Source organism: Glycine max, chromosome 11 (genome assembly GCF_000004515.6).
Source record: "Glycine max cultivar Williams 82 chromosome 11, Glycine_max_v4.0, whole genome shotgun sequence".
Taxonomy (NCBI): domain Eukaryota; kingdom Viridiplantae; phylum Streptophyta; class Magnoliopsida; order Fabales; family Fabaceae; genus Glycine; species Glycine max.
The window spans coordinates 3,969,457-3,993,471 of NC_038247.2; the positions used below are offsets into that span (position 1 = coordinate 3,969,457).

The following is a 24,015-nucleotide window of genomic DNA, read 5'->3' on the forward strand; positions in this document are numbered from 1 at the left end:
TTTTCACGGATCAAACCTCTATCATTGCAGAATGTCCTCAAGCTCAAGTATTTTTTTTAAAAACCTAAGTATCTGTCTTATTAGTTGGCAACAAAGTATTTTTGTGATACTTTTTTTTATTGGTATTCCTTTAAACTTAGTTTTGTGTGACCTATGTAGCTAATCTTATTTAGTGGAATAAGACCAACTTTATTTAGTGGGATAAAACATTTTTTTTACCGGGGTTCATAATGCATTTGGCTATTTGCACAAACAATTTTAATTTTTTATTTTAATGTATATGCTTTTTTTATTTTGTATTTGTTCAGGAAATTTTTCCGTTGATCTTGATCTGCATCTCTCATTAGAAGCAACGAAAATTTTTCCGTGCTTTTTTCCTTTGATCTGCTTGACCCTTGCCCTGTATCTGACTGTCTTTGCCCCTAGTAACCTATTTTCTCAGCTGTTGTAACCAGCTGCAACTCCCTCATTCCAATAGGCCAAGTGAGCTCAAAGTCACCATTATAGAGCCCCCGTTGATATGTCAATGGAAAAAACCATTGTTATTTATAGTGCGACCACCGTAGTTTTTTGAGGTGTGATTGTGAGTTGGTGATTAATTGGTCTTTGATTCTATCCCATACTCCAGTGTAAGGTGAATTGGACTATACTTCAATATCAACCTTTTGCAATGTCTGAAATAACAAAAAGCATGTTTTTCCTGCGATATATTTTGTAGGTCAAATACTAAAATTTGGATAGTGTTATATCCTGCCTTGACATTAGAACTGGATAACCTATATTTCCTAAAAAATAATTATTTTGTTAAAATGAATGCTTCATGCAGGAGAATCGAGAATGCTAATATTTCGGTCTCCAAGACATAGGATGTTTAAGTGGCTGTCATTTGGCCTTAGTGTTGCCTCGGCTTACTTTTGGTCTTCAATTCCTTACCGTAGTTATTACAGAAACGAAATTCCTATTCAATGTACTTTTTGCTTTTTTAAAAAATAAAAAAAAAAGCTCTAGTATTTTATTTTATATGACAAATTTATAACGAAAGGTTAAATAAAAACGAAGGTTCATCACTCATTCACTTCTACTTTAACAGAATCGTTCAAATTTGTACATATTACAGTTCAAAACTAATTTAATCCAGTACTAAGATTAAGAGGATATTTTTTCTTCTTTAGATCTCTTCAATACGAAAGGAAAGCTTGTTAAGGCAAACAAGCCAATTTTGTTGTGCAAGCATTTGCATTACAAAAGGAAGTTGAATTACATCAATAGCACTAACCAATACCAATAGCTCCTGAGCTAAAATAAATGAATTGATGAAATTCCAGCCTTCCAAGCTCTTTTCTAGGCTTGATTGTTGAAAGCAACGCAAGCACATCAATATCTCAAGACTTGAAAATATGTTGATACGTAGGAAATGGAAGACCCTGCAGGGGTGTAGTTACCTGGCTGGTCTATAATATCCATATATACTGTAGTAGGTATGTGCAAGAGTAAGTAGCAACAAGACAACAGCAGCAACCAAAGATATAATGGCCCAAGGATTACTGAAGTAATTGTGTCTCAAGCTTGCACACCAAGTATTCCATCTATGGTTGTAATACCGATTCACCTCCTCAGACAATAGGGAAAGGTAACTGTTATTGATGTCAAACACAACCTCTTGGCATAAGCGGTTAAAAAGGTCTGCAACTTCAGCATCACTACCAAGCCAATGCTCAATAATGCCACGGTAATGAAGGTACCCCACATCCTCTGGGGAGTTAATCAAGTTGTCCATGAAGATAACATAGGATGTAATGTCATTGCTGCAATCAAGATGACACTGCTCAAAGGCAATGAGATTGAGGAACAAAGACTTAGTACCGTCGTGGATCAAGAGCCGCGGTATTTGCAGTTTACCATCCTTCAATTTGATGTCCCAGAGCGATCAGTCTTCCTCTTCTTGAACTTGATACAGATCAGAGACACAATGTATCAGTTGCTGCCTCCGTTTGTCGGCAACTCTTTGAGCATTTGACCGCGTTTGATCCATATTCTTGGTACTGGTTGAGGTCCTGACCGCAAAAGACTTCTCCTGAACACATCCAAGCAGTGAAGACCTTCTTGATCAGATAAAGGGTCAAAGGTGTTAGTGCCTCCAAGTGATGATTCCAATTTGTTTCTGTCACTTTTCGTCAAGGGTTCATCTGTTGGCATTAAAGGGTCAAAGAACCTGAGTACTAGACTTGAAACTAGTCCTTTCATTTCTGGTTTTCCCAATTGAGTTCCCAAAGTCTGTCTAGAACAAACAAGGGAAGCTGGTTTTCTAGCATGATCATGTCTCTCTGAATAGAATGCATTGATCCACGCATTGCGAAAACAGGATCGTTCCTTGAATATCCAAGTTGCTTGAACCCCTCTGTGGCTCCCCTGAATAGCTCCAGCACAAAACAACCATCAAGAACAAGCATTTCCACAAACTCATTGCTGCTTAAACTGATTGGTCCTTCATAACAGGAGCGAGCTCTTTCTTCAATCTCCTTCATGGAATTGAGGTAGAGCTCAATGTCATGCTTGGTACGCTTGAGGACATGGTTAAGGGAACGCCATTTATGGCAATCCATTGGGCGAAGGCGCTTCTTGCCATGATGGTAAGGACCTATGGACACAATCTGGGGTGCAAAAGATTTGTCATCTCCACTACCATCTCTAAGGTAGTGAGGGATTTTGTAGATTGATAGCTTGGACCATGAACTTGCCACATCATCTTGACCTGCTTCATCTAGTTTTTCCCTGATGGTTACCACCCATTCAGATGTTGGTGAGTTTGGTTCCTCTTGAAATTTTGCAGCATCTTCACTGATGACAACTTGCAATGATTCCTGCTGGGAAAACTCAATTGATTGATTATCCCGGATTCTAAGGTTTCTTTGAGTTTAAGGGCGATGAGGTACCAGCTCAAAAGCTCTTTGTTGAATACAGCTACCATTTCTTCAATGCAATGTTGTTATGTTTATTGTGACTATGGCCTGAAATAACATTAACATTTCTTAATAGGATGTTGTAATTGACTTGAACAGATTGTGCAGCTCATATGGGACCCCTTTGAGCATAATATCAGCACTTTCCGGATAACTTCCAACTTTCAACCGCGCTAGCTAGTGTTATATTCTAATCTTTATTCTTATTCTCTATATATAATCTGTAGCACGCCAAATTATTTTGGAAAAGACCCTTACCTTAAAATAAACGTATAGCATCAGACAATGGATAAAAGTGGCTTGAACATGTTCAGATTCATGATAAACTGTGGTATTTGATGCACTTATAAATTCAGAGATCTTGTTAGGTTATCACCATTCACCAATTTCTCTTTTCCCCCTATCGTACATATTTATGATATGATGCTTTGGCCTTTCCAACTTTACTGCTTGGTTACTCAAAGCTTTAGTTACTTTTTTTTGGTGGATTAACTTTCTAAATCATATTGTCATCCCATCACATAATTCGTAAATAAGAGAAATAAAAATAATATAAAATATAATGAGGGGCACGATAAAAAGAGGAGTAAAAAAGAGTGTTAGAATTATTATTGTGTAATGAAACAGAGCTTCCGGGATTGCATAGCGATACGCCCACCACGTAGATGATAATTATTCTGCGCAATGCACATGTGTAATATTAATCCAAGGATTGTCTCCTCATGGCCCCGGCTTGTTTTTTACTCACTTATATTTGATTACTTAATCCATCAAGTTTTTTTTTTAAAAAGTTAATTTAATTGTAATAATTTTTTTAAAATTTATAATTTCTTTTAAAATTATCCTTATCGTTGATATAACATGTAGGATCAACCTAATCATAAGAGATTTGCCATTAATATTTATAATTGCATTCTCCCACTTCTTTTAATTAGGAATATTTTTAATCTAAAAATAATCAATACAATTGAATATTATAAATAAGAATGGAGAGATTATTATTCTCTCTATTTCTTTATTTTTGAAATAAATTTTTTATTTATTTTGAAATTCAAAATAATAATAACTAATAATTTTTCAATTATGTCTATATCTCTTCTTCATTTTTAAATACTTTATACACTTATTAATTATTATAAATAAGCTAAAAATAATAATAATAATAATAATAATAATAATAATAATAATAATAGATATCATATGAAAATTTTAAAAATAATATAAATATAAATTAAGATATTAAGTATATCGATAATAAAGAAATTATATTACAAAATGTGAAAATATAATTATTAACTAATTATGTTACTAAACGTGAAAACTATAATTATTAGCTTCTCATTTCCAGTGAAAATTCACGTCTTGGCAAAGTTGTATGAAAGAAGTACGGTGGGGCTGAGGCAGGCACAAAAGGTGGGGAAAACGTGAAAGAAATCAAAGTTTGCGATCCTCACCTTGTTGCTCAAGAGTTGGACCATGAAACAATGAATATATAATTCTAAATCTTTCTTCAAAATCTTCGTCCTAATCCTCCTACTCACTAAACAAATTAGAAAGCGCAGAATGTTTTATTTCATACTTTATTCATAAAGTATTAAACGAAAGATAAAATATATTTTTTTTCTCTATAAATATTAAAAAGTTTTGAAATACATTCGTGTAAAATTTTTGGTATATTTTTTTGTTCTTGTAAAATTAAAATATGTTATTTTTTGGTCTGGAGTTAGGCTTGATGATTTATAACATACGTGGCATTTTTTAAAACTTAAATTATAGGATAAAATATATTTTTAATTCTTAAAAATATCAAAATGGTGAGAATCCATTCATGCTAAATTATGAATTTTTTTTATTCTCGAAAAATTAAAATTTATTACTTATTGGCCTAGACGTAAGTTTGGATATCTAAACCTACTTGTTACTCTTTTATTGATTCAATTGATAGCTATGAGAGTGGGTGAATTTTGAAAGCCAAAAACCACTATAGAATACAGAAAAAAAAAAATATACAAATTTGTAAATCCCTCTTTCTTAATCTCTTTCTTTCCTAATTTTTTTTATCTTCTCCATCCACCAAGCTAATCCGAGAAAGAGATGAATTCGGAAGTCAGGTTGTTGAGTTTGTCGGCAAGTTTGATTTCAATAGAACATTAGAATTAATATTCATAACATTGAGTTTGAGAGTGAAATTGTTAGATTTTTTAAAGGAATGAAATTCAAAAAAGAAGAAGAATACGACATGGTCAATAAGGTGCTGTTGGTCATTGCAGTTTTTAAATTTAAAGAAGAAGTTAGGAAATAAGGAGTTTAGAAAAGAGAGATTTACAAATTTGTATTTTTTTCAGTATTTTTGTGGTTATTTTTAACTCCCAAAAATCAATAATTCTCATAGTCATTAATGAAATAAATGAAAAAGTGGCATAGATTTAAATACCCGAGGCTACTTTCGAGCCAAAAAATAATAAATTTTAATTTTTTGAAAACGAAAAAAGAACTCAATTTTGCAGAAATCGATATTTATAGGAATGAAAAACATATTAACCTATCATTTAAGTTTTAAAAAATATCATGTAGACTTAGATTTGTTCAAGCTTGATTCCAAATTAAAAAATAATATATTTCAATCTTACAAGAATGAGGACAAAAAATATACCAAAAATTTTTCAGAAACAAATTTCAAACTTTTCAAAATTTATATAAAAAAAATTTAACCTAAAAGAAAATTACATAGCATATAAAATTACTCCAAAGCATCACATTCTTTCTGATCGTCTATGCGTAAATGAGAAGGGAGGAAACAGATCTTAAATTGCTATCCAATATAACTTTAAATATTTGTTGCTTCAAAAAAGCAAGTAAACTTTTGATAGCTGAGTAGCTTCTGCTTCAACCGCATGCTCACCTTTACAGCAAAAACTTGCTCTTTAAAATGTTTGTTCATTTGATCTGGTCAAGTTCTTATATTTTCATTTTCAAAGCACTTCCTGCTTTAATATTTAGACATGTGACATTTTTCCAGCGTGAATTATGACTGATGAAAATACCTTACGGGCACGGATCGGATGGAAACAGAAGCGTAGGCTCATCAAATTGGAAGTTAGAACATCTATTCTTTCTAGCGTTGAAAATACCATCTTTGTGTGTTATTTTAATTTTGCCAACTAAATCACATGAAACACGATAATTATTAATTAATTAAGCCCACTTCCCTTTGATTAAGGTGTATGAATGATAAGATAGTATTTGCTGTGCTCATTAGCATAATTAAGAAAGCCCGCACCAGCATCTTGAAGTGCTAACTGTAGCCCTTGTTGAAATACTATGAAAAAAAAAAAGAAAAAGAAAAGAGGTTGTCTACTCACAACAAACAATCCCCCTTCTATATTTCCTCTATCCTTTTTTTTTTATGTGAATATATCCTTTTGATGCAGCTTGTATGTTGTAAAAAAACTGCAACCTTTGGTAGCCACCACCAAATTCACACTAGTGAAAATTGCTGTTGAAAATTAATTATATCCATGAGTCGTACATGTGAAATGTTATCTCCATGGATGAAGATATTAATTCTTCACTCATTTCATCGTGCTCTTCAGAGACATAATAATTTCTTGGAATTTCATCTCCATGGATGTACTTTATCATGAGCTTCAATCCAGGAATCTTGGTAACTAGCATTCGATAACCCTTCTTGGAACAAAAAATACAAGCCTTTTTTTGTTTTCTTATTTTGGTTGTTTAGCATCACTTCACGTGACCTTATGCATCCAACTATAACATTCCAACAGAAGGTCGATCTCTACCCGTCAAAGTTTAATGATATATAAAATAATTGAAGAAATATGTGAATATAAATACGCATAATATCATCAAAGAAATGTTATATGTACGAATTTAATTTTAATAAACAAATTGAAAATAAATTGTTTATGGTAAATCTAAAATATATTTTAAAAAAATAAGACTAAAAATGTAATTTTCGTCCCTTTATTTTCTCAAATTTGTATTTTTAGTCTCCCAATTTTTTAATTGAGACATTTCATCTTCACTTTTAAAAATTTTATAATCTTAGTCATCATTTTTTAATTAAGACATTTTGTTTTCCATTTTTAAAAAATTCATAATTTTAATCTCGGTGACCAATTTTAAATGTTGAATTATGCACTATGTAAATATTGACGAATACATGTTTGTTTATTTTACACATGACAAATGTTTTTTTAAAATTATTTAATTATTAATAAGTTTAATTTATTAACAAAATACATAGTAAACAAGTCTGAAATTGGTCGAGGGAACTAAAATTGTAATTTTTTTAAAATTGGGAGATGAAATGTCTCGAATAAAAAAGAGAGGGATTAAAATTACGAATTTGTTAAAAGTGGAGAACAAAATGTCTTAATTAAAAAATAGGAAGACTAAAATCATAAATTTGAAAAAATAGAAAGAAAAAATTACATTTTAGCCAAAAAATTATTCATTGTGCATTTTAATTATAATATAATTTATATTTTTAAAACTAATTATTTATTATGAATTTTTATTATATTATAATTATATATTTAAAATTATTTATTTATTATAAATATTAATTATATAAATATATATTTATCACTTTAATTTGTAACTTTAATAAAAAAAACATTTATCATATGCATTGCACATAATAATTAAAATATACTAAAATACTGGAGTACTAGTTATAATAGTCACTGGGCCCTTCACTCTTGTGCCTTTCTGGAGTTGGGCCGAATAATAGTACCAAACAGAATTACAGAAGAATAACGACCTCGAATAAAAATCTATATCTTTATATATTAAATTCAAATATTGATTTTTAAAGAAGAAAATTTTAAGATTTATTTATTTTTATCAAAAAACCTGACCCCAAAAACATACGCAGTTTAATTGTTGTGCATTATCTTTTTACACGATCAATTAATCATAATTCATTCATGGTTCATGTAACTTTTAAGAAAATTAAGATAAAACTCAATGATGGTGCATTTTATAATTGGTTAATGATATAATTTTTTTTATATCATCAATACATCCCATTTAAAACCCATACAATATCATATATTTGTTTTAATTTCTATCAAATATTATTATCTTAAATTTAATTAATTCTAATTTAAATTTAAATCTTAGAGTGTATTGTATCATATCAAATTAATAATTACGAACCAATAGATTGGGTCTAGTCTCCTACCATGTGGTGGACACATGGTGAATCAAAGTTTAAATTTCAGCTGAAAAATATACTTACATTTAATATTAGATCGTATCTTAAACAAGACTGTCTTCAAAGGCAAAAATATGTGGAAAACAAATAAAAAATTATGAAAATGATGCGTTTTAATATAAATTATTTATTTAAAATTATTACTTCATTGTTAACCATAAAAATTTATCTTATCATACTCTTTACTTTCATAAAATATGCAATCTCATATTTCTATCTTTTGCATATGTTTATTTTTGTGTATTTTAAAATTTCATTTAATTTTAAAAATAGTGTACAACTTACAAGAAGCTTACTGGTTTAAGTAATTTTATATTACAAAATAAAATCTTCGTTTTTAAGAGTATAATAGTATTTTTTATAGAAAAAAAATTAAAGTTTTTAATCAGTTACTGATATCACTTTTTTTCTTAAAATTTTTCCTCTTTTCCCTTTTAAGAGCTGAGTGAATGTCATTGTTAGATCAAGAACTTGGGGACCTTGTTATTCTGCAAGTAAGGAAAACTGCCTGTGCAAGAATACATGATAATTGTATAATCCTATCGAGAAGAATATGTATTAACATGGAATAAAATTGAATACAGGCTTCCTGAAACGCAGCCAGTGCTGCTGCAAAACCAAGTTGACATTACCTTTCAAACGAACGAACTCCAATAAAAAGAAAGACAAAAAAATCAATAAGAAAAAAAATGGGTGAAATCAGACTCGGATGCACATATGCTGGCCAGGTTCCCATAAAAGTTATGCCACCGACGTATGTAGCAGTAATACGTCAGCTTTCATTCTCCATTTGAGCAATCCAAATTCTTGTTGCTGAAGGCCAGCAGCAGTCACGTATCCACAGGGCAGTAAATTCCGCAGATATAATACTTCAACATCTTAGTTTTGTTCGGAATATGTTGAGACTTGCACACCTATCACTTTGGTATCATGCTTTTTCTTGCTTCTACTGCGCCGGGATCTGGGTGATTTGGTTCTTGTAGAGGGCTTGTTTGTCTGCTCTTGTGTGTTGGTTAAAACTTTTTCATTAGATGGGAGCTCAGGAGGAGCATCTGGCCATGGACTGCGTTTTGATGGGATAGTGATGTCCAAAGGAGGGTCAATTATCCATCTGCATAAAATAATAGAATCATATAGTCATACGGATATAAATGTCCTAATAATAGTTTTGAGGATACATGAATTCATGCACTCTCTATTGATGCTACATCACAAGTAACAAGCACAAAAATTTGCCTGATATGAGCCAACATAAACTCCATGACTTCCGGAGAAAATTTTAGGGTCAAACTGGTTTGGCAATACATTGTCTGTTTATGTTTCTTGATAATTACAAAATGCCATGTTATTTTTACCGTGTTTTCTGTAACAGTAAAAACACCAATGTGACATTTTTGTAACTATTTTTTAAAACAGTAAATGTAAAGAGAAAGCTATCCCAGACTACAAATTGCAGAAGCCAGAAAAAATTTGCAGTTAGCAAAAGTTGATAAAGAAAAGAAGCCAAGGAAAACATGTGGCAGCCTTAAATAACACACCTTATTGCTTGACTGTGATGTCCTGAAATGTTATGAGATTGCGCTAATGTTGAAAGTAAGGTCCCAATGTCCCTTTTTTTCCAGCTCTTAAATTTAACCTTTGGAAACTTCTTAAAATGTAACAAAATATTTTATTGATAAGGATGCAAAGATCCCAATCCAAGCATTCACAAGAAATCCTTTGAATGTTATTGACAAGTGATCAGGCTATTAGACGTTAACCAACAATTTCAATCTAACACACCAGCTTGTATCGTTTGGTGTTATTTGGCCTTTATTCTAGCAAGACCATCTAATGACAGAAACTGGCATGACATATGTAACTTGTGACATTTAAAGGGAAATGAAAACCACCACTTCAGAGAGGAGCTATTGAACAGGCCACCTAAGCATTAATTCAGGATCAAGTTATTATCATCGATCTCATATGTGACACAAGGACTTCAATGAATCCTGTGCTAGGGTGCCAGTGATGCCCCTAGCACCAACTCCATCATTATATCCAATTATACATATTAACAAAACAGACAATTAGAGATTTTGGCTTCCTTGCACTCCAACCTCCTCAAGATCATTTTGATTCTCAGTTCAGGCTATTACTAATGGCTTAGAAACCCTGCAATTCTACACTTGAATGTAGTCCAGATAATTAAACAACCAAATTGCCTATAATGGAAATGCCTCAAGTCTCAACCATGCTTCACGGTTTCAACACTTAAATCAATAACCCCCTGAGGGCAAACATTTGCTGAGAATCATGTAGTTCATATCCAATAGATGACGTTTTTCAAAAGAAAAAAAAAATAGATGACACCCCCTATATAAGACAATCACAAAGGAGAAGGGAAGCAAACTTTGTGCCCAATGACATCGAGTATTTCAGTTTCTCCCTTTTGGAAGTCCATGCCAAGTGAGAATTTTTTCAAGCCAGGATGCGAGTATTCCTAAATGCTAACAAATATTATAATATACAACATCTATAAAATTCTGCACCAAGTTGGCAGCAGTTTACTTTCTAAGCTACATTCTGCTTAGCTAAGTCTGACCTGGATAATCTTAGTTGGCGATTCAGTTGCACTTAATTAAGCCAGAAAACTACAAATCATCCTAGAAAACAATTCTACATCACATGATGCCCAAATATCAATGCAAGATGCAGCTATTCCTAATAGGATAATTCTGTGGACAACAACAATATAGGACAGAACTGATAATTGGTAAGTGTTCTTTGGGTTTTGCAGTCGTATCAAAGTATAAAACACATTTAAATATTGCAAATATTCAAATTTGTTAAATATCCCAGATATCAGGCAGCAAATTATAACAAAAGTTAGACATCACTTGGAAGGCTGCCATCCATCACAAATGAAATTTATGAAAATCAAAGAGGACTCACCGAGAAGGAAATTTGCTGTCTGTGCGAGCTTCAACCCTCAGCCACCAAAGCAAAACTTGCCGTCCACAATTCCCAAGCGGCTCTACCACAGAGGTGCTCTTGAGCAAGGACAATGGAGTCTCTATCTCTTCATCAACCCCATCAAATTTATCAAGATCCTTAACCCACTCTGGCTTACCATCCACATCCTTCCAAACCAACCTGGAATTCAACACAAACCCAGACCACTCAAGCTTTCTGGGCAGCACAGGCGCCCTGTCATCAATATAAACCGCACTCCTCCCCGTATACTGCAACGAATTGAAAGTATGCCACCCAACCAATTTATCCGTAGCATTACAAGCAGGACCCTGCACAGGCATAGAAGCACCTTCCTCCTCACTTTGAACCATATACGAAGATTCATCCGAATGAAGCAAAATTCCAACCGAAACAGCCCCAATCCAGTTCACATTTTGCGCCTCATCAAACAACTCCATACTGTGCATATTACTATCATCAGCAAACACCACAACTCCATCCAGCTTCTCTTTTCTCACAATTCTGTTAAAAAATTAACCAAACGTAAGCAAGTCATGATGATGCATTTTTCACTGTAAACTGTGATTATGTCTCGCGCACTAACTAAAACAGTACTCCATAAAGCTTCTACCCTCAGCATAATAATGTAAAAAAAGGAGTTAGTAAAAAAGTAAACCTCAAAGCATGAAGTCGCATCCGAGACTCGAGTTTATGCCTAGCTTCCCACGAATTCGGCATTCGCTGAGAAAAGCCAACGTGGATTGTTCTGAGGCCTGACTTGGCGATAATTGAGGCGGTTTCGTTGGTGACTCCACCGGCCTCCACCACGATCCACACCAGATCGTACGGCACCAGCATCAGCGCGTGCATCACACCGGTCAAATGCAGCGTCTGGAACGTGCGAACGTGCGTCGGCGTCACCGCGATCACCGTCCTAGGGTTTTTCACTCCGAACAGCGCCCTCTGCTCTCTCTGCACTCTCTCGATTATGCGGTGCGCCTTCATCACCTCCACGGGATCCGGATGCGGCCACGGGCGGATTCGGATCCCGTGCCGCCCGACTACCACGCGGCTCGCGGTGCTCAGCATCGCCGTCCGGTTCGCCGCCGGAGGAACGTCATGCGGAGCCGCGATTTCCGAACCGCTCCGGAACGGCGCGGTGTAGAGGCTTGTCGAGAAGAGGAAGAAGAAGACGAGGCGCGAGAAGCGGAAGCCGAGAACCAAGCTGATGAGGCAGCAGACGCCGTGGATTACAAGCCAGAAAATCGCCGCCGGCGACTTCACCGCGCCGTCGGCGGACGAATCCAACTGCGCCGATCCTCTGAAGCTGTTCGCCCGGCGCGTGAGGTAACTCTGCTGCAACGCCGAGAGCTTCATTTTCTTTATAAAAAAAATGTGTAAGGTTTGTGAGTTGAAGTGCTAATGCCCTGATACTGCTATTATGTGTTTGGATTTGATTTGAGAATTGTATGTAGTTCGCAGCAGAATAGATAGAGTTTTGAATTTCAAGAGAAAGGTTGCAGATGCTGCTGCCTTTAGGTTGCTGGTGCTGTGATTTAATCATCCAACATTTCTTTGGGTTTACGGATAAACCGGTTTGCTTCTTTTTTTTTTTAAAAAAAAAATAAAATTATTCTAACAACTTCCAGTTCTGACACAATTAATTCAAAATTAATGAAAAACACATAAATATACAGTACAGTGAATACACTCTATCTTAGCATTGGTTAAGTACAACTTTTGCTAATTCCGTATTTACTGCTAATAAATAATTTATTAATTGCGTAAAGAGACATACACACAATGAAAGAGGTCACGGATAGCGAAATACTAAGGTCAACGGGTGTCAACAACGGTATAAGCGAGTCTTTTTAATTTCATTTTATTTTCCCGCAGTTTCTCCACAGGCAAACACGAAGAAGAAAAAAAAAAAAGACTATATAGCGGACATTCTAAGCAACTAAAAAAAATGTTGGATTTTCGTTTTCTACATAAAAAATAATAATATTAATATGTGATGTGACGACATCGAAGTTAATTAGTAGTTGCTTTTTATTTCCTTTTTTTCTACGAACCAAAACATTTGGAACTTTTTGTCTTGTCTTTTCTTTGATCTCATTTGTTTTTCTTGCTTAATTTGTGTCCAACACCGTAACTGTTCTCTTTCCTACACTTTTACTCAATTTCTGTTTCTCGCAATTACAACTGTTGGGGAAATTTCCGTATTTTTTTGCCTTTTCCTAATTCACGATATACATGTAAATTGTAATCCTTTTCTAAAATTAGGAGTCATGATACATTGATACTGCTATAAAGTGCTAATTGAATTGGGAAGAAAAACAGTAAACTGTCAAAATCTCCTAAAGCTATTGCGGTTAGATATTTAAATCGAAACGATTATGTCATGTCTCTCTATGTTTCCCATGCTGGTATGCTTTGTCCAGTCTGAAACCTCCAATAATTATTCGATACCCCTAACTTTTTCCTTCCAAGGATATTACGATCAATTGGCACTATTTGACCTTGTTGAAACTTCCTTCTCTATCTCTATCTCTACACGTAAAATCATCAACAACTCATAATAAGACCTTTACAAACTTCTTTATACTCGCCTTTTACTACTGCAATTTTCGTGTCAATTCTTTATGACAGTTAGATGGCAGGTTTTACTCATGCATCACCTACAACAAGTTTTGTGTGTACTAAATTATTTGCTGCAAATAACAAAAGATTTTCTCATTGCTATGATATTAGGTAGAGTGCGCAAAAGCGAAATGGGTTGGTGGGTTGCTTCAGTCACAAAATGCATCCAAACCAATATATGACCAAAGGCTAGGGTTCCTTGAGAATGTGGCTAGCTATGCATATACTACAATAAAATGGTCGTCTTCGCTTCCAAATTCCTCCAACTTATAATTACCAGCACTGCGTAAATGTTTGCACAAGGAACAAAAACAAATTACCGCAGAAAACATCTGGTTATATTTTATTTTTCTCTAGGTAAATTAGTAGTTACATAAACATGCAATGACGACGTTTAATTTGCTTTCAAAATTCGAAGATGAAAAGAACAAATGCGGTTGGTAAGTTGCGATATGTCAAAATCGTTGGTTGCCAGCGCCTCATGCTTGCAAACAAAGAAATTCTTCTTACTCGGAACGCCAATGACTAAGACGTGCTTTGTGATGTTTTCTTAATAGGTAGAGGCTGTTGCCTCGTTTGATTGCTACATTCCACTATTAATGCATGTATTACGGCTACCAAAGACCTGATTTATGCCATAGTATGTTCTTTAATTGTGGTGTCTTTGAATCAGGAAAAAATGGATAATTTTTTTTTAATTGAATTGAAAATAAAATAGAAAAAAAATAGAGGAGAGGAAGAATTACTTTAAAAAATAATTTTTTGTTTTTGTTTTTCTTCTTTCTACTTTTTTTCTTCAATTTTAATTTGATATTCACATCCTTAGTTTTTTTATGGGAAAATCAAACAAAATGGTCTTTTGAAAAAAAAACAAAACAAAGGGATCAAAGTGGTCCTTAGAATAAGGCATCTGTTTCCTACACTCCCGTTATTAAATTCAGTACCTCACACTATATTTCAGAAATTTATTTCAAAATAATATATAAATTTATATTCTAAATATTCCGAAATGTAACGAGAGATTGTAGGATATAAATAAAGGAGTGCATGATTCAAATTCTTAGAACAATTTTTCCATGTGATATAGAACGCCCAGATAAACATGAATGTAGGCTAATTGAATCCATGTTTTTGGACGGTTGGACCCAACCAAAACACGCACACAGGTCCATACACAAATAGACTACCGAACCCTTTTTTTTAGGTTACACTAAACTGGTCTAATTTGATCATTTGGACTGAGAGTCAATTGTAACAATTCAGGAAATTGACAGAAAGAAACCAATTAAATAATATATGCAATGAAAACACAATTCTATCTTGTATAACTTTTTCATCCCAAACTTATGAAATGGAAACTCAATTTATTATAAAAGTAAACCCTAAATCATATTTCAGTTGTATTTTTTTCACCCCAAATATATGAAACATAAACAGGATTCCATTGTATATTTGTCCAATGGAATTGTCTTTCTGGGGAAAGGGTAATTTTTAAAATAAGAAAAATTCACCTACATGGGCAGTGAGAATAACAAAAATGATAGTAAGAATAGCAGTTTCCTCCAGACTATTGGGTTTTTTGTTTGTTGGGTTAGTTTAGTGACGGACCGTGGTCCCAAAATGGGCCTCCGCTAGTTGTCCATATTACAAAATAGAGAGGATACGTGCCTCGTGCATCTTGCCACCTTGAATCCAAAATTTTACGTGCAATTTAATAATTCTTCGTAGTTATTAATTATTGTTATCACTTTCCTGAGTTTCTCTTTTCAAATAAAAGTGAGTCAGTGATACTCACTACGTGAAGCCAACGATAGCATTGAGTATTGTCCGTGCATGCAGCCATTCAACGTTTGCATCCTCATTAAATGTGTATTTATATATCACATTAGTTTTATAGTTTATTATACTCAAATTTGCAAGGTTGAACGGAGCCACGGTGGTCTAAATCTATGGTCATGTAGCAGCAATGTTTTTTTTTAAGGTGTTAGCAGCAATTTCAATTATTATTTTTGTTGAACTCCTTTATACAATTTGTGGGCATCTAATTAATCGTCCAACGGCAAAGTGATTATTCCACTAATAAAATTGTTTAGTTTATATATACTACTAAGTACTAACTATTTATCATGTTTCAGGATAAAACGTTTACTTGAAAATGTCTATTTAAAAATTGATTTAGGAAATAATTTTGTTTTAGATTGCTTTGAAGCTGTTATTTTTAATTTCTTAAAAACTACTAAGAATAGTTTGTTTTAGTTTGTTAAATTTACATAATAATTGTAATTAATATTTTGAAACACATTTTAGTTACAAATACTTTTGATTTATTAAAAAAAAAACAGATAAGCTCATAATCTATGTTCAAGACTAAAAAGTATCTGATGTGGTGCAACTATTCCGCTAACAAATTTTTTTCCTTGAAAGAAAGGATCAAATGGTTTCTGATGTGGTCCATTTTATCTATCAATTGACACAGTTAAAATTTAATTTTATTATTGTATGTTCACACATTGCATTTTAATCTACAACTAAACCAAGTAGTTAATGGTTAATTATTGGGCTCACTGCTTTTATTATACAATTATACAGATTGGTCAAATTCATCAGGCCATCACAGCTGCAGGCATCTCCAAATGGCTTTTTTGGCTAACAAACCCTTGTAGTTGAAGTCTTGCCAATTCCTCAAATTTGATTTTTAAAATAATAAAAAAAAAGCTTGTCTGACTTGAACACGACGGCAAGAAACCCGCTACATGATTATACATAATTTAAGATTCTTTAATCATTCGTTTGACAATTTTTTTAAAGATGTTTGATAGAAAAAAATGAAAGTAAATAGGTTATGTATGTTGAAATTAACTAGTAAACTGGATAAAAGCTGAAAAATTAATTAGTAGCTAAAAGTTGAAAAATTAATTTATTAAAATAAAAATATTTGGTAAATTTTTTTATTTAAATAATTAAAAAGTATAAAATAATAAAAAATAATATTGTGATTTATTTTAAAAAGATAATAGGAAAATAAATAAATATATCAAAAATAAAAGTAAAAAAATGTAAAAAATTAGAACTTAAAAGATGCTATTTTAACAATCGTTACTTCAATTAAGGTTTCAAGAAACATTATAAACTATTGAAAAGTTATTAAAAAAATTACCTATCAAAAAATCAAATAAAAATTTCAATTAATAAAAAAACTAGAAACTAATTAAAATATATTACGAAACATACTCATAATATTATTTTTTTAAACCAAAAATAGTATACTTTTTTATGCTTATGAATAGAATTTTATTCATCATTTTATTATTTAAGTATTAAATGCTAGAAATATTAACATGTCCATTAATTTTCCTTTAATTTGTAATTTGTGTAGAAAGATAAGCGATTGCTTCTTCTTTTTTCTACCCAATTTGGGGTGGACTGGGAGTTTTTGAGAGATTTGTCTCCATATCTTTTTTCTCTTTTCAATCTTGTTTTCCTGCCAAACAAAAATAGAGGAAGCAAAAATGAATAAATGAGAAAAGGTAAGAAAATAGATAAGAAATAAAATTAAAAAAAAATAAAACTTGTCTAATAGAAGATAAATAAATTAAAATAGTAAAAAAATATTGAATAAAAAAATTTATTATTTGAATTATATAAAAAGATAATTCTTATGTCAATACGTGTTTCTTAAAAATATATATTAACAAATATGTCTTAATTTGATTATTTAAATAAAAATAATGTAGATAAAAAAATGCCACGTGAATGTCATATTCCTTTCGCCAGTGAGGAAAATGCCAAGTTTTTGGTCTGTTGACCTTGGCAGACTAGTCTTTTTTCACCATAGGCACATGTGGTGTTTTTCCACGATCTTGCAAATTTTGAAATCACCTCTTCCTTTCTATTTCTGTTGTTTATTTATTTATTTCGAATCACGGATAGAGATATAGTGGGTCACAGCATGCTGTAGCCGTAGATAAACTGTCACTACAAAGCACGTACCATTATTCAACCAAAAATTTATATTCAACAAAAAATAAAAAAAATCTCTCTGGTTTCTACCATTAGAAATTCCTGAAAGAGTATATGATATTATGATTACAATAATAGATAGGGGTAAAATAATGGATAAAATATGTGTTAACCAAAACTTGTTAACAGATCAAATATATTGAAAGTTCCCATCTATTAACTTCAAAGTATTTTTATCTTCTTTTCCTATCTTTCTCAAAATATAAGGGTCCAAGTATATTTTAAGTTAAAGTTCAATCATAATAGTACTTCTGAGATCATTGATTTATACAAGTAATAATAAATGATATTAACGTAACACGTACTGTTCAGTGATGTATATCTACAGAATTATTAAATTTAGGTGTTTGCTAACAGGTTCTCAGTACGTTGATTGCACAATTAATGTTAAACGATTTTTATTAAAATTTATGTTAGAAATACATCAAGAAAATGATAAAGTATATTGTTAATATTTTAATATAAATTTATTTTTATTTCTTACTAAATAGTAGTATCTTTAAAGTATCACCTATATAAACAAATGGATGTAACTTACGTCCTGTTTGGGATGATTTTTAATTTCAAGTTTTAAAATTTCTTAAAATTAAAACTAGTTTATGTTTCTAATTGGCAGTGGTGGAGAGGCTAGCGGCAGTGATGGGGTGGCTGGCGACAGTAATAGGGGTGGCTATTGTGGTGGTGGGGTGGTCGACAGCGATTGCGGAGTGGGCGGCCATGGAAATGAAGTTGTCAGGAATAATGGCTGATAGGATTCTTTCTTCGATGAAAGAGGGTAGAGAAAAGAAAAGAAAAACTTAAAAACATTGTACGAGAAACCTCTTATTTTGGTTTTCAAAAAATGGGTTAAAATTCATTTCAACCTCAATTTTTTCAAACAGGTTTTATTTTTAAAACTAAAAATTAATAACTCACAGTCACCTTAAATAAAATCTTAATTAGTAACTCACGTTGAACTTGTAGAAAAATTTTAGATTTGATTTTCTTCTAACATAAAAAATTATTACATAGTGTAAATGATGATTCTTATTAATTTTCACATAATACTATTTTTTTTTTGTGAATTGAAAATTTAACTATACATTCTATAGAGATTGGTCAAAATACATGATGATTAGAAACTATAAAAAAATATGTTTTGATATCTTTTAAAATCATGATGGATAACAAAAATGATGTAAAATATGTATTTTTTTTACAACAATAAAGATTGACTTTGTCTTTGTTAGGGAATCAAAATTGATTTTTTTTTTCTCCACTCATTGTCACCACAAACATATGTCTAATAGTTTCTCATATAAAACATTTAAAAAAAACAAAAAATTTAAGTATATCTGTGTTCTGAATTGAAGTATAGTTTTAAAACGTTCTCAAAAGATTAAAACTTATAAGAATAATTAATAGATCTCATTAAAAAGTCAAAAACTCTAACTAAGGAATAAAAAATAAGAAGAAAAAAATACACGTGGACATTTAACAAACTACTACTTAATTTACTACCTGAAGTAATTAATATTCTTTAAGTTTATTATGAAATCTTTTTATGGTATTATTGTAATTATAATAATGGCAACGCTTGAAGAAAAAGACATTAAGAATAAATGGAATAAAAAATGTAGAAGATTGAGGAATGAGAGGTGGCGAGAAAGCACAGGGGGACAAAATGAGGGGAAAAAATATATTTAAGAGAAAAAACAGACGACAAAAAAAAAAAAAAATTAAGAATCAAGAGTAAGGAGGTGTCAATCCAAGTCAACTGGATCATAAGCTGGCAAGCAACGGATCCACAAACTTTTTTCACAGAAATTGAATTAATCAAACGGCCAAGACAATGGCTTTGACCAACGTGGCTGAGACCATGGGGACCCACGACTCAGAAAAAGTCAATATCTCCCCACTTTGACGGTAACAGGGACCTGACCAGCGTGACAGTGTAGTCACCTAGTGGACCACTACACTATCGTCTTCTTTTCTTTTTATTTGGCATCATTTGACCACTCCTCCTCCTCTTCTTCCCATTCCCTTTCTTTGTCTTTGATGCAAGTATGGCCGTCGACCTCATGATGGGATATCGAAACCACAATTTCGCCCAAGAGAATGCCGTTCGTGAAGCTGCGTCGGGGCTAGAGAGCGTCGAGAAACTCATCAAGTTGCTGTCGCAGACCCAACAACAATTCCAGACAACATCTAATTCAACCTCAAACTCAAAGTCTTCCATGGCAAACATCGACACCGACTACAGAGCTGTCGCTGACGTGGCCGTCTCTAAGTTCAAGAAGGTCATTTCGCTTCTGGGCAGCAGCAGAACCGGTCACGCGCGTTTCAGAAGAGCCCCTGTTGCTCCCCCTCCTCCACCTGCGGAACCCAGAGTCTACCGTGCTACGCCGGTGCAGCAGATCCCGCCACCCACCCTTCACACTCACGCTGTTGTCACTGACCACTCCTTGGTCCCCAAAATTGAGAGAAAGGACTCTTCCAAGACCATTAATTTCTCCTATTCAAACTCGTTCGTCTCCTCCCTCACCGCCGGCGACACCGACACTAAACAACCGTGCTCGTCGTCGCCGTCCACGGCTTTTCAGATCACGAATCTCTCTCAGGTATCCTCCGGGGGAAAGCCTCCACTTTCGTCCTCTTCGTTGAAGAGGAAGTGTAGTTCTGAGAACTTGGGCTCTGCCAAGTGTGGCAGTTCCTCTAGCCGATGCCATTGTTCAAAGAAGAGGTATATATGTGTGTGTGAATCTCTTTTTCTTATATATATTTGTGATGTATGGTTCTGATGTATTCTGTTTTGGATTGGTATGTTGCAGCAGAAAAATGAGGCAGAAGAGGGTGGTGAGGGTACCAGCTATAAGCTTGAAGATGGCTGATATTCCACCCGATGATTACTCTTGGAGGAAATACGGACAGAAACCCATTAAAGGATCCCCTCATCCAAGGTACATAGCTTAACATTATTATAATTATATCATAAGCACCTTCACATCGTGTTCTGATTTGAATTATACACGACTTAGGTACCTAATAATTTTATGATTTTATCTTTGAATATGTTGGCTTGCTCGTTGACCCTTCAATTTCAAATTTCAAAATGGACCCGTAATTAATTTTGTTTTACTAAATTGAATCCCCCTAATTTGTTTCCTTTTTTTCTTTTCCGTATGGTCTAAATTTAGAAAGATCCTGAGATGGTTTTTTTCTTTCTGTCCTCTACCTTGAGTTTTTATTTATGTGATGTTGTGGAGTTAATTCTGAATGGCTTAAGTGAGTTGTAGTGGTAGTGAATCACTGAATTGAGTTTTTTTGAATAATTAATTGCAGAGGTTATTACAAGTGTAGCAGTGTTAGAGGGTGTCCAGCGCGCAAGCATGTAGAGAGGGCCCTTGATGATCCATCTATGTTGGTAGTTACCTATGAAGGAGAGCACAATCACACTCTCTCTGCGGCAGAAGCTACTAATCTCATCCTAGAATCCTCTTAACTAAATTAATCATCGTTTCCCATCACAAAGTAGTATATTTTGATCATGTCATTCATGGCTTGTACAATTGAAATTTTTACTCGCGCAGAGTTTTATCTCGAAGGAGATTAATTGATGGGGTGTTCCAGGTTCAGATATGTTCTATACAATATTGGATTCCTTTATCTTTTTTTCTCTTCAAAGACTTGGACCGACACTGAATCTGAATCCATCACGACTAGAATTTTCGATTCTTTTCTTTTTAAAAAAAGGTGAACAAGGCGAATTTGGTAGCGGATTTAATTTAATTCAATTCTAAAGAAAAAGAAAAAGAAAAAGAAAAAGGAAGGAAGTGGGGCTTTGTTCCTTTTTGATTATTTGTTTATTTTTTGCTTTTCTATTTGATTGCTTTACATGTGGTGCTTATCTTGGATGCTCAAAATCTCTCTCAGCATTAATGGGGAGTTTCAATGAAAGAAACGGAGTCAAAGAAGAGGACGGACATGTCGTGTTAAAGATAGTTGACTAAAGGAGAGAGTAGTTGGGACGGCAAATTATAGTGAGTGAATGAAGGTGAGGTGTGTGCGATAGGTGAAGGAGAGGGAAAGAACGATAAAGAGGGTTTTTAATGCAATTTTGTTTGGACCGTTCGGCTTCTAGGATAAAGGTTGGCTAGAAATTTAGTACACTTGATGAGAGAGGGGTTCGTGAGGTGTGGAATTGAATCAGTTGATAAGTTCTAACACTGAAGGATCCTACCTCATTCGTTAATTTGTTAATTTGCTTTGCTTTCCTTTGCCTCTGCCTTAACGTTAGCTTTAATTTGTGGTGCGTATAGCTTCAAGCCTTCTTTGCTCATTCATGCATTTCGTCTTACCATTTACATGCATGTGGCCTCCTCAATTCTTTTTGGTCTTTTCTTTCCATACTTTCTCGCAGTCCAAGTCAAAAACATTGTTAGGCTTAAATTCTGGTCATATGATAGATTGGGATGGAAATAGGTTAGACTAATAAGAGTAATAAGGCTTTACTTGAATAGATTTGAGAATTTGATTGCATAAAATATTTAAAATTTAAGCTTGATTTGTTCTTATTATAGACTTTATTCTTAGGCTCTTTACTTCTCTTTATATGAGCTAATAGACTCATAAGGTCAATAGAAAGAAAAAAAAAATATGTAAAATAAATTATAGTCTATAAAAAGTAAAATGAACTTATAAGTTAATTTTTTTTATTTTTATTCTCACTAATTTATTTGAAAATCCTTTTTACCTCAAGTAAATATATCTTTTTCTCATTTTATATTATTGAGCTAGTTTATTAGTCAATCTTATAAGGCACTTTTAATTCCATCGGTAAGCTTATAAAGTTTCATCATTTTAACTTAAACTTTTATCAAATACCTTCTTAAAAAATACTAACAAGATTATTTTTTTATTTTTTTTGAAGGAAAAATATCAGGTTCTCCGTCAAAAACCATAATTAATCACTAATCAATGTCAACAAGCATGTTAAGCAACAGATTAACGTTACCGAGAATAATCCATAGATACTATACACTTCTTATGAGAATCATGATGATGTATTGACGTAAAATGTGCCATAATCAGCGTGAGGTCCACTGGATTGGTTTTGATCCAAAGAAATTATGAAAATAAGTAACCGAAAAACAACAACAAAGTAGCAAACAGCAATGTGAGGCCCATTGATATTAATAAATCATTACCATCAATTGTCGTTTTTCAGAATGACTGTTTCATTTACCCAAATATGACGGATGGAAATGGAAATCACTTGTCCTTGTTTTCTAACCTCTTTTTTATCTTTCCAACAGATGAATGATGTAGTGTTGAAAGCAATATTTTCTTTCTTATCTGTTAATTTTTCATTGAAGCATAATTTTTGTATTAGAGGGCAGGGTACAGAGAAAAATATACACAAAGGAGTCAAATAATTGGAATTTGTCCTGAACGGATCATAAGTCACATTATCCAAAATGAATCCTTATTTTTTACCTTCAAATTCTTCCGGTGAGATTGATATAATGCTAAAGCACTGATTCCTACATCCTTATATTCATGAAAATTATTCATATTCCATGGATTTCTCCAAAATGACTAATAATTAGTAGCGGAGAAATGGTAGTAACACCTTTAACATATTTTTTAAACCCATTTTCTATTATAAATTAATTTTATTTTCTACTCACAAAATAATGCAAGTTTTACTTCTTATTTGAACTAATAATAAAAGATGTATTAAAAATAATATAGTTAACCAAAAGTTTCACCGCATGCATCCATCTGCATAGTAAGAGAGATCTAAGAAATTGAGGACCCGGCAGTAGCTTCCACTCCAATCTTTTGGCCTGGAGCAAGCAAGTACTTCTCCAAATTAAAGAAGGGTGGGATAATGTTCAAACGTTGATGAAAGTTAAATTAAGGAAAGAACCAATACTATTATCTTAATGGCAAAGACTTGCAATAATAGTCACAACAGCCATCTCAGAGGGACAACTTTGAGGACCCGAGTTATAGCTGTTTTTTTTTTTTTAATCATTAAATGTTAGTTTGTGTTAGAAATATCAATGGGGCAATTCGAATCCGTTTTCTTCTAGACCAGCATTTACAGTTTAATCACCAAAATTCGTCAATCAAGTGGTGCAATTGGTTTATGCGTGTCTAGTCCAAATCTTTAATCTGATGTATATTATTCAGTATTCGTCAATAGCAAAG

At 32.9% G+C, this 24,015-nt stretch overlaps 2 protein-coding genes and 1 pseudogene across 3 annotated transcripts; 1 reads left to right on the top strand and 2 right to left on the bottom strand.

Moving 5' to 3' along the window:
- Positions 1–12: 12 nt before the first annotated feature.
- Positions 13–3,253, bottom strand: LOC100808234 (UPF0481 protein At3g47200-like; annotated as a pseudogene).
- A 5,407-nt stretch (positions 3,254–8,660) lies between these two features.
- On the bottom strand, positions 8,661–12,703 carry PGLCAT8 (glycosyltransferase). Its single transcript, NM_001249894.2, has 3 exons — positions 11,834–12,703; positions 11,137–11,679; positions 8,661–9,313 (listed from the first exon to the last, which is right to left on the bottom strand). The coding sequence occupies exons 1-3, from the start codon at positions 12,532–12,534 to the stop codon at positions 9,082–9,084; spliced, it is 1,476 nt and encodes a 491-aa protein (NP_001236823.2). The 5' UTR covers positions 12,535–12,703; the 3' UTR covers positions 8,661–9,081.
- Positions 12,704–19,784: 7,081 nt separating this feature from the next.
- Positions 19,785–21,446, top strand: WRKY14 (WRKY transcription factor 14). Of its 2 annotated transcripts, none has more exons than NM_001361262.1 (3): positions 19,785–20,542; positions 20,631–20,759; positions 21,142–21,446. In NM_001361262.1, exons 1-3 carry the CDS (start codon positions 19,866–19,868, stop codon positions 21,299–21,301), a joined length of 966 nt encoding a protein of 321 aa, NP_001348191.1. In that variant the 5' UTR covers positions 19,785–19,865; the 3' UTR covers positions 21,302–21,446. The 2 variants fall into 2 exon arrangements, with proteins under 2 accessions (NP_001348191.1, NP_001304498.2); NM_001317569.2 differs by having other exon boundaries at positions 20,634–20,759.
- The last annotated feature ends 2,569 nt before the right edge of the window (positions 21,447–24,015 follow it).